The sequence below is a fragment of the Salvelinus namaycush genome, chromosome 2 (genome assembly GCF_016432855.1).
Source record: "Salvelinus namaycush isolate Seneca chromosome 2, SaNama_1.0, whole genome shotgun sequence".
Taxonomy (NCBI): domain Eukaryota; kingdom Metazoa; phylum Chordata; class Actinopteri; order Salmoniformes; family Salmonidae; genus Salvelinus; species Salvelinus namaycush.
In genome coordinates, this window is record NC_052308.1 from 35,570,383 (window position 1) to 35,591,171 (window position 20,789).

Sequence of the window (20,789 nt, forward strand, 5' to 3'; positions counted from 1 at the left end):
GTTTAAAAAAAACAATTCTCTTTTATATAGGTCTTCAATTAAAAGGAGGACTTTTATTATGAAAGTGTTGACTCGATCTTGCCAAAGACAGTACAGTATGAAGATAGATTTATCCAATAGAAACCCCCGATCACACTTGTAGGCGGGTATTTACGGGTGCGTTCGTAAATTCAATCTGGAGTGCCAGAGTGCCCTCGTATATTCCGAGCGTTGTCCGTTCATAAACGCTGAGCGTTTCGCTCTCGGAGCGTTCAGAGCGCACATTGGACGCTCTGGCCGAGGAGTAGGGTTGATGCGAGCGTTCTGGCCACTTAACGGCAGTCAAGCACACAAATTAACGTTAGCTAGCTTATTCCAGACACAAATGAGCGAACACCTCACTCTGACCATTTACCCGCCCTAGCAGAGCTGGTTAGGTTGTTTTCATGTTATCCAGAGCGTTGGTGACTGTGCTGCTGGCAACAATTTAATTACGCGTTTTTGACGACATTTAGTGACAGCGGCCCTATTCAACGTTGGTAAATTCGTCAGTTATTCTGCGCTCTAGCACACTCGGACGAGAGAGCCTGAGTGAATGTACGAACGCACCTGTTCCACGTAGCTAGAGAAGGCCGTTCTTTTACCGTATCGGTCATATTTTATGGTTTTGTTTATACATTTCGTGAAAGCGACAGAGAACAAAGTATATGTTATTGTTAAGATAGAAAAGGGAAGAACCCCTCGATTAGCCGGTCGGCGAGTGTGCCTGCTGTTTTGCTGGCTAGCTCACGTTAGCTAACTTTCCTTGTATTGTAACTTACTAGTAAGTTAACGTTAGCTAGCTAGGTTCTCGTCGTTGCCACTGGTTGTTATTTGATAGCTGTACATCCTTCGTGTGTAAATTAATCATGGCAACTAGGCGCCTGACCGATGCCTTCTTATTAATGCGGAACAATGCAATCCAAAATCGGCAGATATTGGCTGAGCAAGTGAGTACATACGACACCCGTCGTACTCTGAGTACACGTAGCAATGCTGCGGTGAGTCTAACGTTAATCGTCTGGATTTGACATTTGATTTGTGTGTGTTATGATAGTTAACACATTCATATGTTAAACCGTAACTTGATTAAGTATCTTCCTTAGCTAACTAGCGAGTGACTATCTACCAAACATTAACCTGATGTTGGCTACTTGCTGCGTATGTCAAGCTAGATGCGTACATTTTCATTGAGGCATGCATTTGGAGTACTGTTGCCCTCGACCTGCATTTCCTTTCTTGCCAAAATATTTGACCAGCTCAGTTTGCTACCAATCATCAAAGAGTGTGCATTTTCCTTTGCCATGATAGTCAATTAAAGGAATGCATTTGTCAGAGTAAGAAACTAAGTAAAATATAAAGGTAGAACATGAAAGGCATTTTTTAGGGGCAATGTTCAATACTTGATAAATAAGTCACAACAGTGCATGCTGGAATGAGTTGGCTGGTTTTTTGTTATACAGATGGTCAAATGTAAAAATCTACATGTTACATTTCATGAGGTGTTTGTTGATAGTGTGTGGCCTCTGTATTTGCCCTTTTGCCTTAGTGAATTGCATGCCCAAACCTCCCCATTAGGCTAGATGGTGCTGTTGTTTCAGTTATAGATTTAGTTGATCCTGTGCTTGGTAAACTGTTCTTTAAAACTTATTTAATGCTCTTTAGATCAATATGGTTGTTACTAAGATACTTGTATGCTAGAATTTAGAATACCTAGTTTGCACTGTTGGTCATTGTGTAATTTCATACATTCTGCACTGAAATATAGTACCAGTCAAAAGTGTGGACACCTTCTCATTCAAGGGTTTTCTTTATTTGTACTATTTTCTACATTGTAGAATAATAGTGAAGACATCAAAACTATGAAATAACACATGTAGAATCATGTAGTAACCAAAACCGTGTAAAACAAATCACCTGGAATGCATTTCAATTAACAGGTGTGCTTTAAGTTGATTTGTGGAATTTCTTTCTATCCTTAATGCGTTTGAGCCAATCAGTTGTGTTGTGACAAGGTAGGGGTGGTATACAGAAGATAGCCCTATTTGGTAAAAGACCAAGTCCATAGTATGGCAAGAACAGCTCAAATAAGCAAAGAGAAATGACAGTCCATCATTCGTTTAAGACATGAAGGTCAGTCAATCTGGAAAATGTCAAGAACTTTGAAAGTTTCTTCAAGTGCAGTCACAAAAACCATCAAGTGCTATGATGAAACTGGCTCTCATGAAGACCACCACAGGAAAGGAAGACCCAGAGTTACCTCTGCTGCAGAGGATACGTTTAGAGTTATCAGCCTCAGAAATTGCAGCCCAAATAAATGCTTCACCGAGTTCAAGTAACAGACACATCTCAACATCAACTGTTCAGAGGAGACTGTGTGAATCAGGCCTTCATGGTCGAATTGCTGCAAAGAAACCACTACTAAAGGACACCAATAAGAAGGAGAGACTTGCTTGGGACAAGAAACATGAGCAATGGACATTCGACCGGTGAAAATCTGTCCTTCGGTCTGATGAGTCTAAATTTGAGATTTTTGGATTCCAACCGCCGTGTCTTTGTGAGACGCAGAATAGGTGAACGGATGATATCCGCATGTGTAGTTCCCACCGTGAAGCATGGAGGAGGAGGTGGGATGGTGTAGGGGTGCTTTTCTGGTTACACTGTGATTTATTTAGAATTCAAGGCACACTTAACCAGCAGGGCTACCACAGCATTCTGCTGCGATACGCCATCCCATCTGGTTTGCGCTTAGTAGGACTATTATTTGGTTTTCAACAGGACAATGACACAACACACCTCCAGGCTGTGTAAGGGATATTTGACCAAGGAGAGTGATGGAGTGCTGCATCAGATAACCTGGCCTCCACAATCACCCGACCTCAACTCAATTGAGATGGTTTGGGATGAGTTGGACTGCAGAGTGAAGGAAAAGCAGCCAACAAGTGCTCAGCACATGTGGGAACTCCCTTCAAGACTGTTGGAAAAGCATTCCAGGTGAAGCTGGTTGAGAGAATGCCAAGAGTGTGCAAAGCTGTCATCAAGGCAAAGGGTGGCTACTTTGAAGAATCTCAAATAAAAAATATATTTAGATTTGTTTAACACTTTTTTTTGGTTACTACATAATTCCATATGTGTTATTTAATAGTTTTGATGTCTATTATTCTACAATGTAAAAATAAAGACAACCCCTTGAATGAGTAGGTGTGTCCAAACTTTTGACTGGTACTGTATATATTTTATTTTTCATTATTGACCAGGATGCTGGGTCTTTTACAAATACTTTCTATATAATTCTAGATATCTTGTAGCCTAATTTCCTTTGTATAGTTTCAAAACTCTATATTGTTTGTAGTTTTCCCTTTCAGTCTCTCATTTATTCACCCTCCTTCTTCTGGGCTCGTAGGTGTTTTGACTCTGGGACGGTTATTGTGTGAAGCAGCTTCATAGTAGATCTCAATCCAGACTTTGAAATTCCTAACTTTGTTTAATTCACCTGATTGTGGTTAGTAGCTTGGATAGGTTATTTTTTGGCACTGATAGCACCAACTATCAAATGTTTGTTTTGATCAAAGAGCAAATCCGGTGGTTACTAGGCTTTGAGTTTATCTGATGGATATCGCTGAGGTGCTTAATTTTTGTCACTGTGTCTCTTGTATGGCGTACTGCAATCTTCATGCTGAGTGATCTGCATATCAAAATCCTCTTATAATGCTAATTGTTGTCCTGCATCTTTCCTTTCTCTGGGCCTATGAAATGGTTCTGTGGTTAGGCTAATCATTTGGGGATCGGGGACATAGGCTAGCCCTATATCTTTGCCTTCACACACACTCATGTCACACTTCACTGACCCAATGTATGTAGGCCTAGCTCCTGAAGATGAGCGTCTTTACCTCAATAGGTTGCTACTAATCAAATTGTATTTGTCACATTTATTTTATTTAACCTTTATGTAACTAGGCAAGTCAGTTAAGAATAAATGCTTATTTTAGAATGACGGACTACCCCGGCCAAACCCTCCCCTAACCCAGACGACGCTGGGCCAATTGTGCACCGCCCTATGGGACTCCCGATCATGGCCCGGGATCGAACCAGGGTCTGTAGTGACGCCTCTAGCACTGAGATGCAGTGCCTTCGACCGCTACGCCACTCGGGAGCCTACATGCGCCGAATACAACAGGTGTAGACCTTAACGTGAAATGCTTACTTACAAGCCCTTAACCAACCATGCAGTTCAAGAAAGAGTTAAGAAAAGATTTACTAAATAAACTAAAGTAAAAAATAAACTAAAAGTAACACAATAAATAACAATAACGAGACTATATACAGGAGGTACCGGTACTGAGTCAATGTGCGGGGGTACAGGTTAGTTTGTACATGTAATTTGTACATGTATGTAAGGGTGAAGTGACTGCATAGTTAATAAACAGCGAGTAGCAGCAGTGTAAAAACAAAGGGGGGGTGTCAATAAAAATAGTCCGGGTGGCCATTTGATGAGTTGTTCAGCAGTCTTATGGCTTGGGGGTAGAAGCTGTTAAGGAGCTTTTTGGACCGAGACTTGGCACTCCGGTACCACTTCCCGTGCGGTAGCAGAGAGAACAGTCTATGACTTGGGTGACTGGAGTCTTTGACAATTATTTTGGGCCTTCCTCTGACGTCGCCTAGTATATAGGTCCTGGATGGCAGGAAGCTTGGCCCCAGTGATGTACTGGGCTGTACGCACTACCCTCCGTTGTGCCTTACTATTATGGTCGCCATTTTGGAATTGATCTCAGGGAGTTAAATGTCCAATGCAGCCATTTTTATCTCAAATAATTTATGGGTAACAATTATGTACCTTACAGTGATTGTTTTCAATTTAAATTGTAAAAAAAGAAACGCAAAGAACCATTTCTCAAGCAATAATTTTTATAGAAGTGTCTGAGTGAGGAGGGGGAAAACTAAAAACTAGCTGTTATTGGCATCTACTTACCTAGATTAACTCGTGGATACCATTTGTATGTCTCTGCGTGCAGTTTGAAGGAGGTTGCTAACTAGAGTTAGCGCAATGACTAGAAGTCTATGATAACTGCTAGCATGCTACAGTAGTAGATACCATAGACTTCCAGTCATTGCTCTAATGCTAGTTAGCATTGGTTTGCGAAACTACCTCTAACTTCCTCCATTCTGGATGCAGAGACATGGTGACTATGATGTCATCTGACTCTGGGGAAGTAGATAAAGGCCTTCATTGCCAAAATCCTGAAGTATCCCTGTAACTAATTCAGAGTGGCTGTGGATCCAACTGTCGGCAAGTGAAGTCAGGGGATATGAATCTGCGATAGCCGAAAGTCGGACACTATAGTGGTTTTTCAACAGCAAGGCTCAGATCAACATTGTTTATACAAGTTTTTCTTTATAAATGTCAAAATAAAATTTTCTAGACCCCCATATCACAAACTGAAAACCTAACGTGTAAAATTAATTGGTTAAAGAGGTCTCATATCACTTTCATTTGTATCCCCTGTACCTTTATTTAGTATCGCGGAAAAGTTAGTTCCTGTTTCAGTCACATCTTTGGCCACGTTCTCGTGGGTCAAACAAGAACACCCCAAATGATTGGATGACAAATAGTGCCTCCCACAATGCAGGTGATGGCTGCATGGTGCAGTTGGCTAGAAGACACTGCAGCGATTTGAATCTGACTTCATCAAAAACGGCATGACTTTTGATCACATGATTTTTGTGTAGTTCATGCAGTCGACATGTAGTGGCCACTTTTTTTTTTATACCCATAACGCAACACACTTTGAAAGGCGGAGACCAACGTTGGTCAACGTCTTGACAAAAGTGACCCGCTCGAACATGCCCCTTTGCGGAGAACAGGCTACTAGGGTGAAGTTAGATCAAGCTCACTCAATGGCTGCAAGATCATATAACAGAACCGAAATGTAATGGCACAATGTAATGTTACTGTATGAGAAAAACAAATTGTGTTTTTGTCTTGAGGCCAAAACTCAACCATGTGCGTCTCTAGGCAAAATACACAGGTAGGCTATGCTACAGTTTAACAACATGTTCTCTAAAATTCGCTCAGTGTACATCATTCAAAACAACACTATATAACTCAAGATCAAAATGCAAATCCCCATTAAACTGATTGAGATCTGATGGTTGGTTACTATGGGTAAAACTTGAAGAATTATCATTCACAATTAAATGCTATGGTGTTTTTGTCTTACGGTAACGTTGTGCTATTATATTTGGTTCTGTTATGTAGAATATTGTAAGATCTTTCAGACATTGATTCAGCTTGATCTAACTTTATTAAACGAGCACCATTCGCCTGAGTAGCCTGTTCTCTGCGTGTAGAGAATTTATTAGGTACACCACACCGTTCACGAAAATGGTTCGCTCCTACAGAAAGTGAGTCTCGTGGCCGTGGCTTGCTATATAAAGCGGGCATCAAGGCAGTCAGTTACTGTTTGATTGAATGTTAGAATGGGCAAAACAAGTGATCTCAGTGACTTTGAGCATGGTATGAACGTAGGTGCCAGGCGCGCCAGTTCCAGTATCTCAGAAACTGGGCTTTTCATGTACGACAGTGTCTAGGGTTTACAGAGAATGGTGTGACAAACATCCAGTCAGCGGTGGTCCTGTGGACGAAAACAGCTCGTTGATGAGAGGTCGTAGGACAATGGCAAGAATCGTGCAAGCCAGCAGGCGGACCACAAACAGGCAAATAACGGCGCAGTACAATGGTGGTGTGCAGAACCCATATCTCGTTGGCCCTTGTCACGAATGGGCTATTGCAGCAGACGACCACACCGGGTCCGACTCCTATCAGCTAAAAAACAAGAAGCAGCTCCAGTGGGCACGCAGTCACCAATACCTGACAATTGAGGAGTGGAAAAACATTGCCTAGTTTGACGAATCCAGGTTCCTGTTGCATCATGCTGATGGCAGAGTCAGGATTTAGCGTAAGCTGAAAGAGTCCATGGCTCCACCCTGCCTGGTGTCAACGGTACAGGCTGGTGGCAGTGGTGTAATGGTGTGGGGAATGTTTTCCTGGCACACGTTAGGTCCCTTGATACCAACTGAGCAATGCTTCATTGCCCGGAGAATTCAAGATGTTCTGGAGACAAAGGTGGTTCTGGCCCGGTACTAGTGTACCTAATAAACTGGCTACTGAGTGTGCACATACGCAGAACGTGATCCGCACATGCACAGAGTCTTCGGGAAGCTCTGGATGTTTTAGTCGGTAGACTAAAGAAAATACACATCACAACAAGACGACACACCAAAACATTACATAAAGAGAGACCCAAGACAGCAACATAGCATGACAGCAACACATGGCAACATGGTAATAACACAACATGGCAGCAACACAACTTCGTAGCAGCACAATACATGGTACAAACATTGGTGTGATGTCCCCAGGCAGGCCAAAACTCCATCCCTTCAAAACAGGCTGACATTCCAGGTGTTTTTTTCAAACAGCTCTTACACTAAAAGGGCATTTTCATAGTTTTTACAATTTCACAGTATTATTTCCGACCGTGTTTGTGTGTGTGTGTGTGTGTATGTATATATATTAATATCTCACAGGAATTTTTTTATTGCATATCCAATGATTTGTTCCTCACAATTTTTATAGATTTCTCAGATACAATTTAAAGGGGGATTTCACAGGTTTGAAGAACCTCAATTAATTGACATAAAATTCATTACTTCATTATTCTTTAGACTTTTTTTCAGACACATAATCTGGTGACTCAAAATGAGACATTTTGGAAAGTGTGTGATCCCTCTTTGAACAGTGTCTGCGAGTGCATGCAAAATGTCTCTGTGTGAAGCTGATCACTGCTTTTTGTCTGGGTCTCACTTACTGTCACTGCTGTCTTACTTCATCTCACCTCTCTCTCTCTCCTCATTGGATGGGACTTCGCTGGGGTCTGCCAATCACATTAGGAGCTTGATGAGGTACTGTCTAATCTCCTCGTATCCAAACTGTCACAAGGAAAAAATAATAAACCATGCTTTGTATTGGTTGGAAAGTCTGCAAACAATGTTTCAAATGGGTAGTGATAACTGTGTAATATGTATGGTTTTACTGTCAGTTGGCTGATGACCGTATGGCCCTGGTCTCAGGGATCAGTCTGGACCCAGAAGCTGCCGTCGGAGTCACCAAGAGACTGCCGCCCAAGTGGGTAGATGGGGTCGTTGAGGTAAGAAACAATCACATGCTCTTAACTACTTCAGTATGAGAAGTTTATTATTATGTTTATTACTAGTCTCTTCTCAAAGCAGCAGACTTCAAATGCTTAATTTCACCATCACAAACAATGAAACTATTGAGCTAGATACTTTAGAAAATGTAGGCCTAATATGTATTAGTCTATAAAATTCCTAAATCCAATCTCACTCATCTTTCTTTAAAATAGATTTCTTATTTGGAACTATGGATCTTTCGGTGTCTAGTTTTCTCGTGCCTCTCATGTGTAAATTCTGTGGTTGCGTGGGCTATCAGATTCAGTATGAAATCACACGGGTCCAGCAGAAAATGAAGGAGCTGGCCGCCCTACATGACAAGCACATGAACCGTCCTACCCTCGATGACAGCAGTGAAGAGGAGCATGCCATAGAGATCACCACTCAGGAGATCACACAGGTAGGCCAGTGACAGAGATGGGAGTCTTTACAAGAAACCCCATTGAAAGAACTTTGAAGAGAAGTCACATTTATTATTACTACATAGGAAACCTGCTGAGGCAAAAGGTGACATCTCATAAGTGGCCTTCTGGAAAAGCCAACGCCTATGCAGTGGTGTAAAGTACTTAAGTACAAATACTTTTTTGGGGTATCTGTACTTCACTTTACTATTTATATTTTTGACAACTTTTACTCCACTACATTTCTAAAGAAAATAATGTACTTTTTACACCATACATTTTCCCTGAAGAACTTCTTACATTTTGAATTGTTAGCAGGACAGGAAAATTGTCCAATTCACACTCTTATCAAGAGAACATCCTTGGTCATACCTACTGCCTCTGATCTGGCGGACTCACTTAACACAAATGCTTCATTTGTAAATTATGTCTGAGTGTTGGAGTGTGCTCCATCTGTAAAAATAATAACAATTGTGCTGTCTGGTTTGCTTAATATAAGGAATTTGAAATGATTTATACTTTTACTCTTGATACTTGAGTATATTTTAGCAATTGCATTTACTTTTGATACAAGTATATTTAAAACCAAATACTTGTAAACTTTTACACTCAAGTAGTATTTTACTGGATGACTTTCACTTTTACTTGAGTCATTTTCTATTAAGGTATCTTTACTTTTACTCAAGTATGACAATTATGAGTTCCTAACTTATTGTTATGAATATTAATTTGTTAGTATGATCTGATCATATTTAAGACTTGTTGTACATGTTAACGTTTGTGGCTTTTATAAGGGGCTATGGTAAATAGAGCCTACTGATGTAATACTGTATGTCAACAATTATTGGCCATTCTTGTTATATAGTAGAATAAGAAATCTATTTTTCAGTGAGCATTTCTCCGTGCTCTCATTTTCTTGGGTCTGTGTTGATAATAATAATTTATTTAGAATTGAAATTGTACAAATGTCTTTTGTCTTATGGCAAAGATGTATTGCTCTCTCCTTTGTCTGTGTAGATGTTCCACCGGTGTCAGCGTGCAGTGACAGGTCTGCAGACTCGCTGTGGCCACTGCACAGAGCAGGAGGAGAGGCTGCTGAGAAATGTGGTGTCCTCATTGGCAGGAAGCCTGCAAGAGCTGTCCACCAACTTCAGACACACGCAGTCCAGCTATCTAAAGCGTAAGCAAGCACTCACTCAGTATTTACTCCTACACCTCGCAACTATCTTTTCAGATTTTTTTTCTTTCTATTAGTTTCAAGTCTTCCATCCCTCACTTCTCTCTCTCCTTACACAAACACTCTCTACATTTATCTGTTTTCACCTCCACCCTCATATCATATGTCTCTTTTATTGTCATAATGTTGATGCTTTCTGTTACAGGCATGAAGAATCGTGAGGAGAGATCCAAACACTTTTTTGACTCTGGTCCTCTAATGGAGGAGGATGAAGACCTGGCACAATATGAAATGGTGAGCTTGGAACTGACGGTGTATTTTGACATTTACCTGATCGGCATAGGTGCTCATGCATATGTCTCAGGAAAAATATAATATCCTGGTTAAATTAATATAGTAATGCATAGACAAATGTCTTGTTTTTGCTAAATGTAACAAGAACGTGAGTTCCAATAAGTTGACTTGAAGCCTAATGAAAATAAATGGGTGTTGTGCTTTATCGCAATGTAACAGAGGAAGTCACCTTTACATTTTAACAATACTCATCTGATACCACATGATTTATTTGGATAGCCACCAAAATGTTGACATACTTTCCATTATGAATATCACACTATTATTTACACTAGAGAAATGTTTCCTTACACGAGTTTGAATCCATTGATATGAAAAAGGGTCTGTCCCAAATGGCACCCTATTCCCTACATAGTGCACTTAAAAATAAAATAAAAACAGGGTCCAATAGGACTCTGGTCTAAAGTAGTTCAATATAAAGGGAATATGGCACCATTTTGGGATGCAGACAAAGTTATATCTCGCTGAGCCCATATCTCTGATCTCGCCCAGGGGTTTACAGATGACCAGCTGGTCCTGGTAGAGCAGAACACAGTGATGGTGGAGGAACGTGAGAGAGAGGTCCGACAGATAGTCCAGTCCATCACCGACCTGAATGAGATTTTCCGAGACCTGGCAGGAATGGTGGTGGAACAGGTCTGTGAGGGAAACCCTTTTCAGTGTTTGGAAACACGACAATTATAGGGAAATAAAGTTTAAGCTATACAATCCAACAGTCCATTTATCCATAATTTCATTTGACTCTGCAGTAATATGAATAATATCTGATTTACATCACTCTATCTATATATATATATATAATATGACTTTGTCTTCAATCTGATTTTCTTTATCCAATATCAGGGCACAGTACTTGACAGAATTGACTTCAATGTGGAGCAATCGTGTGTCAAAACAGACGAGGGGTTAAAACAGTTACAAAAGGTAAGGACACAATGTTAAAGATTGTTGATGTTTCAGCCCAATTGGTAATTATGTCCACGAAAAAGGGAAAGATGTTATCTTGCCCACAAACTTAGTTAAAACATTTTCTCTTTGTTTTCTTGCAGGCTGAACAGTATCAGAAGAAAAACCGAAAGATGCTGGTCATTTTAATTCTTACTGTTATAGTTGTTGTTCTAATACTTATTCTATTTGGGACCAAGTTCTAGTGATGCATTCCTTTGCTTTTGGTATGTGTGTGTGTATGTTTGGTGTGCTTATGTGAGGGGTGTCTTATCAGTATCGTTTAAAGTACAATCTGTCCAACTTTCCAATCAACATCTGAAGAATCACCCTTCCCGAATCTCTCTCTGTATGGCTCATGAAGATGTATTGAATGCATGATCCCTAAGAGAGAGGACAGCCAGGGAGAGTTCCTATTTCACATTGCAACTGGCCTGCACACATGGCCACTGTCCGCCCCAATACCCTCTTAAACATGACCGTACCCTCCATCTGTCATGGTTCCTGCTGCAAACAAACACAGAAAAAAACACTCCTTAAATTCCCTCGTGGAAGACTACTGATTAATTGTCATGGCCACACATTTTGCTTGTTTTTCAAGCAAATAAGTGGTTTGCTTGTGTGAGCGTAAGCATCATATGTCCAGTTTTATTGTAAGCTATAGCTGTAAGCCCTGCCCTCCAATGTATGTTTTCGAGAGAAGAATCCTGACAACTCAACTAGATGAATATTGAATGTCTATGAACAAGGAACATTTGTGTCTCATTTGTGGTGATGCTACACGACCCTGGTCATTCTTTTTGCATTAGATTTTTCACTTTATCATGGTTACTTTTTTAGAGTGAGAAATGACACGGTTTGCGTGTCTCTCAGTGGCTGAAAAACTACAATAGCTGATTCATTGAATACCAAAAACAACCTTTTGGATTAAGAGCTGTAGTTGACCATCCTAAATTCATGTCTCTGTACCAAGAGTAGTCTTTAATGAATTTGCACATTTAGATCACTTGATGACTGCTTTTTTTTGTTTCATGACCCTCTATTGTCCGATATCTCTAACTATCAGTTCAGTTTATTCTTGTCTTTTATACCTCAGTTTGCACATATCGAAAGACTGATGGGTTTGGTTTCATGGCTGTGAAACGGTCTCCTGTATAATATGAAATTATAATAATTTATTTTGAATTTAAATTGTATAAAAGTTCCAACGTTTTTTGTCTAATATGACAAATGTATTGAGTAGCCTACATTGTGTCTATGGCCTAAAGTATGGGGATGAAAATTGTGATCAAGCCTTGATCTCAGAAATGACTTTGCCCATTCCACTACAAAATCAATTAAATTGAGTACCTTTTTCTCACACTGCTATGTTTCTTATGAATCATTTAACTTTTTTTGGTAAAATGTGTTACTTTGTTTGAGCAGCTTTTGAAAGCAAAAGTCTAATTTAAAACAGTATTGATTGTTGAATTCGATTTTCATAATAGCAAGCTAAGACTGATGGTTTGGTTAGCAAGTCTGTTTGGAAAACACGGCAACTACTGTCGCTATCTAGTAAACACACATTGAACACGTCTAGTGACTGTGTTAAATTACAGCCATGGTATGAAAGAGATAATCATCTCCAGGCTCTATGCGTTCTCTGGAAAATAATGCAACTCCGTTAAAAGGGCAGTTGCACTTCGCTGGCACGTCGTTTATTATTTCGCATAGAACTCATAGCCCCTCCGTTGATTATTCCTTACATAATATTTGGTTATACACACACACTTCAATGACAAATCAGCATTGTTCATGTTGTGATGGGTTGTATGGGAAAAAACCCTGCTATGTCCTTGTGGTATATTAGCTTATCTTTTTTTAAACGATTGTGGATATTAGCAGTAAAAAAAGAAGTGCTGCATTGCATTAGGTTTGTAGCAGCAGTTTCAGAGATCCAAGAACACTTTGCAAAAGGAGGGTTAGTGTGTGAAATAGATTTCTTAAATCAGTACGTTTTGGTCATTTCCCCCGTAAAATCAAAGTGGAAAAGACTAAATGGAAAGACTAACGTTACTATACAAAAATATGGAAAGGCATCCAATTCAACCTCAGCTGTGACACTTCTCTATGAAAAGCAGGATGTACGATAAAGTGCATCAATCCATCGCTTTGTCCAAAGATGGCAAATGTGGTGCTCGAATTCAAGGCTTCTGCCGGAGACTCGGAGCCCCAAAATCGCCCTGTCCTAATTCTCGGTCAACTGAATAACCTGCAGCAAGCAACCTGGACCCAAGGCAAGGGGGAATTACAGCCAGCTGTCAGCGTAAAGGTGAGGAAATAAAAATAAAAAAGCATGGCTGCTCGCGCTGAACTGTGCGGCGCTGGAGTTCTCCGACAAGCACTCAAAGCTAGCTGGCTAGCCTGTATCAGTAACTTTTTTCTACCTAGTAATAATACTATGACAATGCTTTTACGCTTGGTATTTTGTGAAATAGTTAAATGGTTAATGCATTGCTCCGTACATTGAATCTGACTTAATGCTAACAAAGTTAGATAGCTCGCAAACTAGCTTAGCTACCACAAATCAAGTCATGCTAGAAAAGTGGGTTTTCACCGACAACGAATTCGGCAGAAGTTCTGTCCCCATTCATTTTCAAGGAGGGCACCCGATGAGAAAATGAACATTAGAACCCTGCTAGCAGAGCGGTAGCAAAAGCGGAACTCTGCTCTACGTTATGCAAATTGAATGTAGAGCGTTGGAGAGAAGCATTCTGGTCAAAACCAGTGGAAGCTCATCAGAGGAAAGGGAGGACCATCCTACTAAGTGAATTTTAATAAAAATTGTGAATTTTTTAAAAAGTTATCATTTTTAGATATAATGCCTGACATTCTCCTCACAAGAGTTGCGTCAAATATACTCTATTTGACTGGGTATGTATTTTTGTCTTCAGGAGATTAAGGCAGTGGGGACAGAACTGGGCGTTACTCCTGTCATAATTCGTGGAGAGAAACTGAAACAGAAAGGATTTGGAGGTACTGTATCAGGAGAAGGCTTGTTATAATGGCCATGCATCCAAAGCCTTGGCTAGGTGTTATGCTTCCATTTGAAGCCATTTTAGCTATGGATTGGAACTCCAATCGGTTGGGTTCTTTGCTTGCAATCACACAGATGTGTGTGGGCCAGTTAGAAAGCGTTTTTCAAACTGGCTGTACTCTTGTGCAGTGTTTAAACAACAACATAAATATGTACTGTATGTATCAGGTCACGTGTGGACCACATGCTTTCTTCCACTTCCCTTTTAGAGTTTTTTTGGTACATTGCTGTGAAAAAGTATTTGCATAATGGGACCCTTGTCATCCAAAAAGTTGGCTCATGTTTTCCAAAAAGCACCTGGATGATCATCAAGACTCTTGGAAGAATTTCCTATGAGAATATAATTCAAAAGGTTCACTTTTTGGATGACATGGGTCCCATTATGCTTGGTGAAAACCAAACACTACATTCCACAGTAAGAACCTCATAACAACGGTCAGAATGGTGGTGGTAGTGTGATAGTTTGGGGATGCTTTGCTGCCTCGGGACCTCTGCGACTTGCCTCATAGAAGGAACTGTGATTTCTGCTCTGTATCAGAGAATTCTACAGGAGAATGTCAGGCCATCCGTCTGCGAGCTGAAGCGCAGCTGGGTCATGCAGCAAGACAATGATCCAAAACACACAATCAAGTCTACATCAATCAAATTTGGACCTAATCCCAATTGAGACGTTGTGGCAGGACTTGGAATGAGCAATTCATGCTTGATGCCGCTGAGTTAAAGCAAATGCCGCTGAGTTAAAGCAATTCTGCATGTAAGAGTGGACCAAAATTCCTCCACAGCGACGTGAGAGACTGATCAACGACTACGGGAAGTGTTTGGTTGGAGTCATTGCAGCAAAAGGTGGTACAACCACTTATTTAGTATAAGGGGGCAATTTTTTTTTCACGCAGGGGCATTGTGTGTTGCATAACTTAGTTTATTAAATAAAGTATGTAATTGTTGTGTTATTTGTTCACTCAGGTTCCCTTTATCTAATATAGGTTTGGGTTGAAGAAGTAGAGCAAATTAAAAATGGGGCATACAGCTCTATGTTCGTTTGGTGGTTCTCCTCTCTGTTTTGTCTTTGAATGTACAACGTTTCTATTCAGCTTTGTTACTTTCTCAACAAAACAAGCTGATGTAATGGGACCCAAGAGATTTTGGCAAAAAGGAATGTCAAATTAAATGAGTTTTTCCACATTGGAACAAAGTGTGTATTCTGGTTTATGAGTTGTCATGATGCACATACACTCATCATGGTTCTCTGACTAATAACACAATATTAGTTTCTGTGATCATCAACTCGATCACTTTGGACTGTTTGGGCCTTCAGAGATCTATGGAGTGGGCAAGCCAGCGGTGAACCCTCCTGCCCTGGCAGTCCTGAGTCACAAACCAGATGGTGCCACCCAGACTATTGCATGGGTGGGCAAGGGCATCGTGTATGACACCGGATGTCTCCGCATCAAGGGAAAGGTAAAAAGGTATGCTTATGGCTGGTCAGTTGGGTTGCATCCCAAATAGCACCATATTCCCTATAGTGCACTACTTTTGAACAGAGCCCTATGGGTAAAGGGAATTAGAGTGCCATTTGGAACGGGTCCTTAATGTGATTATTTTGTTCAATTCAATGGATGTTAGGGAGTTGCCAGCCAAATAAGTATTAAATTACAATGTTGTAAAGGCTGAATGTACTTTTCTTTTGCATCAAGACCAACATGCCTGGGATGAAAGAGACTGGTGAGGCAGCAGCCATTTTTAGGAGCTTTCAAAGCTACTGTCAATCAGGTGAGGCCTACTGTACCTACTACCCCTGCTTACTCTTTCAAGTCAACTTCTTATTTGAAACATAAGGTCCTGTTAGGAGACACCCTATTGGAACATGTACTGAAAGTTTGGTTAGAGCTGTTGAAAAGTTGTGTGCAAACCTTTTGAAATGTGTCTTCATTTCAGGGCTTCAAGGACAATCTCCATGCCGTATTCTGCCTGGCGGAGAATGCAGTCGGACCCACTACCACACGGCCAGATGACATCCACACGCTCTACTCTGGAAAGTGAGTAGCCGTTGGGGGAGCATGTAAACCAGTTAGGCAAGGTAATGGGAACCGGGCTAATATGATGGCAACCTGATGGAGGTAAGTAGAATTTTTCCTTCTGATGGGCTTTTGTGTGGGAAAGAAACAATTAGCTGGCATTTGAGCAAGGATTCATTATTGGCTTACATTTAGTTTGTTTGGTTAATTTATGGTTTCAATAGCTTTTTGTTCTCTTTTTGCTGCCTTTCTGATTGAAGAATCTATGGCCTGAAATACATTTTTCCCCCTCTTGTTTTGCAAACTTTCTCACAGAGGACAGTGGAGATCAAGAACACTGATGCTGAAGGCAGGCTAGTGCTCTCTGATGGTGTGGTGTATGCCAGCAAGGACCTCTCTGCTGACATCATCCTGGATATGGCCACTCTGACAGGGGCACAGGTGTGTGACGGGTGGCCTCTAGAGCCACAGCAGTGCAGCTTTGGCAACAACACTCGCCTACATTACTTTGATGCCCCACGCTTCTTTAATCACTTATTGTCATTTTGCAGCAAGAGATTGATATCATTTTGCAATTATATAATAGATTTAGGCCTCTAATATTTTATGTATTTGTATTTCTATAAGATTTAGTCCCAAATTTTTTTGGAAGTGATGGTTTGGTAATAAATGTTAGCCCAAGAAAGTCAAGTCATCACATGTACATTGTTGAAACACTCATAAAAGCCAGTTGGGACTGTTTTACATTCACTGCACTTCGATCAGAGCAAAGGTTAACAGGGCTTGTGACAGACATAATGCCTAGTAACGAAAAAGTTTTACTTTCCGTTGATCTTTGCACTCACTGACATTGTCTTGAGCTAAAGCTAAAACTCCCCACAATCTCTGAGGAACTCAAAACAACTGGTGTCTCACACAAGTGGATGGTGTTAATCACACAAAATTGTTAGGCCTACATAAAGAGATTTTCCTTAGAACAATCATTTTCTAACTCAAAACACACCTCGTGCTGGTGATGATGACACCACATCCTGTGGTAACCCTCATGATGTGCTGATTCGGCTCATTCTGAAAACACCACATGATGCACCATATTGGATTTTTTTGTGCTAGCTAGTGAAGTAGCTAATTGCAAGTGAAACATTTGTCGCTGAGGTCTGATCAGCACAAAATTGGGGCTGATTTTTGTTGCTGACCAGAAAAGGTTTAAATCTATACTGAATATAAATGAAACATGCAACAATTTCTAAGATTTTACTGAGTTACAGTTCATTTAAGGACATCGGTCAATTGAAATAAATCCATTAGGCCTTCATCTATGGATTTCACATGACTAGGAATACAGATATGCATCTGTTGGTCACAGATACCTTAAAAAAGAGTTTGGGTGTGGATCAGAAAACCAGTCAGTCTGCTTTGCATAAAGTTTATCAAGCTGTTGATTGTGGAATGTTGTCCCACTCCAGGAACTGGAACACTCTGTCACACATCAATCCAGAGCATCCCAAACATGCTCAATTGGTCACATGTCTGGTGCGTATGCAGGCCATGGTGGAGCTGGAAAATTATCAGCTTCCAGGAATTATGTACAGATCCTTGCAACACGGGGCTGTGCATTATCATGCTGAAACATGAGGTGATGGCGGCAGATGAATGGCACGACTTTGGGCCTCAGGATCTCGTCACGGTATCTTTAAATTGCCATCGATTTTAAAAAGCAATTGTGTTCCTTGTCCGTAGCTTATGCCTGCCCATACCATAAGCCCACCGCCACCATGAGGCACTCCGTTCACAAGGTTAACATCAGCAAACCACTATTCCACACCACGCCATACATGTGGTAAGCGGTTGTGAGGCCGGTTGGAAGTACTGCCAAATTCTCTAAAATTATGTTGGCGGTGGCTTATGGTAGAGAAATTAACATTCAATTCTCTGGCAACAGCTCTGGTGGACATTCCTGTAGTCAGCATGCCAATTACACACTCCTTCAAAACTTGAGACATCCGTGGCATTGTGCTGTGTGGCAAAACTGCACATTTTAAAGTGGCCTTTGTGTCCCCAGCACAAAGTGGACCTGTGTAATGATCATGCTGTTTATTCAGCTTCTTTATATGCCACACATGTCAGATGGATGGATTATCTTGGAAAATGAGAAATGCTCACTAACAGGGATGTAATTCAAGTTGTGCAAAACATTTTAGAGAAATAATATTTTTGTGCAAATGGAACATTTCTGAGATCTTTTATTTCACTTCATGAAACATGGGACCAACACTTTACATGTTGCGTTTATATTTTTGTACAGTGTATATTCAATATAAACATGTCATCATACGTCTTCTTACCTTCTTTCACTTTAGTGAATAACCATAGTTCCTATATAACAAATGACTACATGAGTATATGTTTCCAACAATGGTTGAATTTGTGTGTGGCGCTCCTAGGGGATTTCCACAGGGAAGTACCATTGTGCTGTGATGACCAACAGTGAGCAGTGGGAGACGGCGTGTGTGAGGGCGGGCCGCAGCAGCGGGGATCTGGCTCATCCCCTGGTCTACTGCTCAGAGCTGCACTTCAACGAGTTCACCTCAGCCGTGGCAGACATGAAGAACTCTGTGGCTGTGAGTGGTACCACTACTCTGCTGTATGCCCAGTCTCTAGCAGGTCCGAATCCTGGATCTGAGTACAATCAAATAGCCTCTACAGCCTATTGTGATTGTTGATAATTTTCCTTCAGCCTATTATATATTTTCTGGATAAGAGTGTGCTAGGCCTCCCGGGTGGCGCAGTGGTCTAGGGCACTGCATCGCAGCGCTAGCTGTGCCACCAGAGGCTCTGTCGCAGCCGGCCGCGACCGGGAGGTCCGTGGGGCGACGCACAATTGGCCTAGCGTCGTCCGGGTTAGGGAGGGTTTGGCCGGTAGGGATATCCTTGTCTCATCGCGCTCCAGCGACTCCTGTGGCGGGCCGGGCGCAGTGCGCGCTAACCAAGGGGGCCAGGTGCACGGTGTTTCCTCCGACACATTGGTGCGGCTGGCTTCCGGGTTGGAGGCGCGCTGTGTTAAAAGCAGTGCGGCTTGGTTGGGTTGTGCTTCGGAGGACGCATGGCTTTCGACCTTCGTCTCTCCCGAGCCCGTACGGGAGTTGTAGCGATGAGACAAGATAGTAATTACTAGCGATTGGATACCACGAAAATTGGGGAGAAAAGAGTGTCTGCTAAATTACTAAAATGTAAATGCCTGTCTTTGCTGTGTCTGTGAAAGGACAGGAAGAACGCCACGAGCTCCTGTGCCGGCCTCTTCATCGGCTCTCACCTGGGTTTTGACTGGCCTGGGGTCTGGGTCCATGTGGACATAGCCTCTGTCCATGCTGTAAGTGACTGGATATTTGAGTTTAGTAGGGGTGATTTCCATGACACAGATTAAGCCTAGTCATGAACTAAAAAGCAAACCCAATGGAGAATTCTCACTGAAAAGGCTTTATAGTCCAGCATTAGGCTTAATGTGTCTGGAAACAGCTCCTTAAAGTGTTTCAATTAATATTTAGAAAGTATAGACTAGACATGCTATATTAAATTCATTTCAGCCCCTCACAGATCTTGACTGACTTGTATAAACAAAGGATCTTCCTATGTATAGCTTATCTATCTAGTGCTTATAGAACGGTGAAGAAATGTGTAGGAGCTAAGGGAATCGGGGCTGGGAGCCAAAATATTGTTGAGTCGTGGTGTAACCTGTCCTCTCTCGCTCTTTACCTCCCTTACACTCTGCAGGGGGAGCGCACTACCGGCTTTGGCGTGGCTCTGCTCATGGCTCTGTTCGGCCAGGCCTCAGACGACCCCATGCTCAACCAGGTATCTCCTCTGGGGGCCGCTACCATGAATGCTGCATCCAGGGACCCGGTGGAGCGCAACTGCAAGTGGAGGAGACTGGTGTAAAATCTCCAAGCAGCCACCTCTGGACCCAACCACCTCCACTCTTTACACTGACATACACTGAACACCTAGAACATATTTCCAATCCCCAATTTTTATTCGACTCATTCACAATGCAGTGACATTTTGGGGAAAAAAGAGCGGGTGGCTAGAATTTCTCTCAAATTTGTTCATGTTGTATTTAATTGACTGTCTTTAATTTTGTCTCCAAATGGGCCATGAATAATTGGGAGGGATGATGAATATGCAAATGTTTATAGCATATTGAACACTTTAAGGTTCTGCCTTCCTTGAATGAATTACCAGAGCATTATCACAATTCTCCAAAATTAACCATAGCTATAATAAAATCAAAATGCAGCCTTAAATGGTTAAGTAACTAAATAAGGTATTTGATCCTGTGTGGTAAGTGATGGTTTATTTTTCTGTTTCAATGTCCTTGAGCAAATTAGCTTGTTTAGGTATCAGGCAAACACATACTTTGGTTTTTAGCCATAGCCTAGCCACTGATGGCCAACTTGTCATTCTGGACATTGGGAATAACCCATGTGAATAGTAAAGCTGGATATTTGGAATAAGCTTTCACCTTTATTTAACCAGGTAGGCCAGTTGAGAACAAG

General features: G+C 41.3%; 1 protein-coding gene and 1 pseudogene across 3 annotated transcripts; both read left to right on the forward strand.

Annotated features, from left to right (window-relative positions):
• The first annotated feature begins 574 nt into the window (after positions 1–574).
• Positions 575–12,507, forward strand: LOC120062206 (syntaxin-16-like). 3 transcript variants are annotated; one of them, XM_039012011.1, is made up of 9 exons: positions 575–1,019; positions 7,969–7,980; positions 8,118–8,225; positions 8,528–8,668; positions 9,687–9,849; positions 10,052–10,140; positions 10,693–10,836; positions 11,044–11,124; positions 11,250–12,507. In XM_039012011.1, exons 1-9 carry the CDS (start codon positions 888–890, stop codon positions 11,349–11,351), a joined length of 972 nt encoding a protein of 323 aa, XP_038867939.1. In that variant the 5' UTR covers positions 575–887; the 3' UTR covers positions 11,352–12,507. The 3 variants fall into 3 exon arrangements, with proteins under 3 accessions (XP_038867939.1, XP_038867946.1, XP_038867955.1); XM_039012018.1 differs by having other exon boundaries at positions 576–968; XM_039012027.1 differs by lacking the exons at positions 575–1,019; positions 7,969–7,980 and having other exon boundaries at positions 8,120–8,225; positions 8,442–8,668.
• Positions 12,508–13,306: 799 nt separating this feature from the next.
• On the forward strand, positions 13,307–20,372 carry LOC120021357 (annotated as a pseudogene).
• The last annotated feature ends 417 nt before the right edge of the window (positions 20,373–20,789 follow it).

Excerpts from the sequence above, each read along its gene's own strand:
- LOC120062206 (XM_039012011.1), top strand. The coding sequence starts at position 888 with ATGGCAACTAGGCGCCTGACCGATGCCTTCTTATTAATGCGGAACAAT. Across the intron at positions 10,837-11,043 it reads CAGGAATGGTGGTGGAACAG|GGCACAGTACTTGACAGAAT; the intron begins GTCTGTGAGGGA and ends ATCCAATATCAG. Across the intron at positions 11,125-11,249 it reads GGTTAAAACAGTTACAAAAG|GCTGAACAGTATCAGAAGAA; the intron begins GTAAGGACACAA and ends GTTTTCTTGCAG.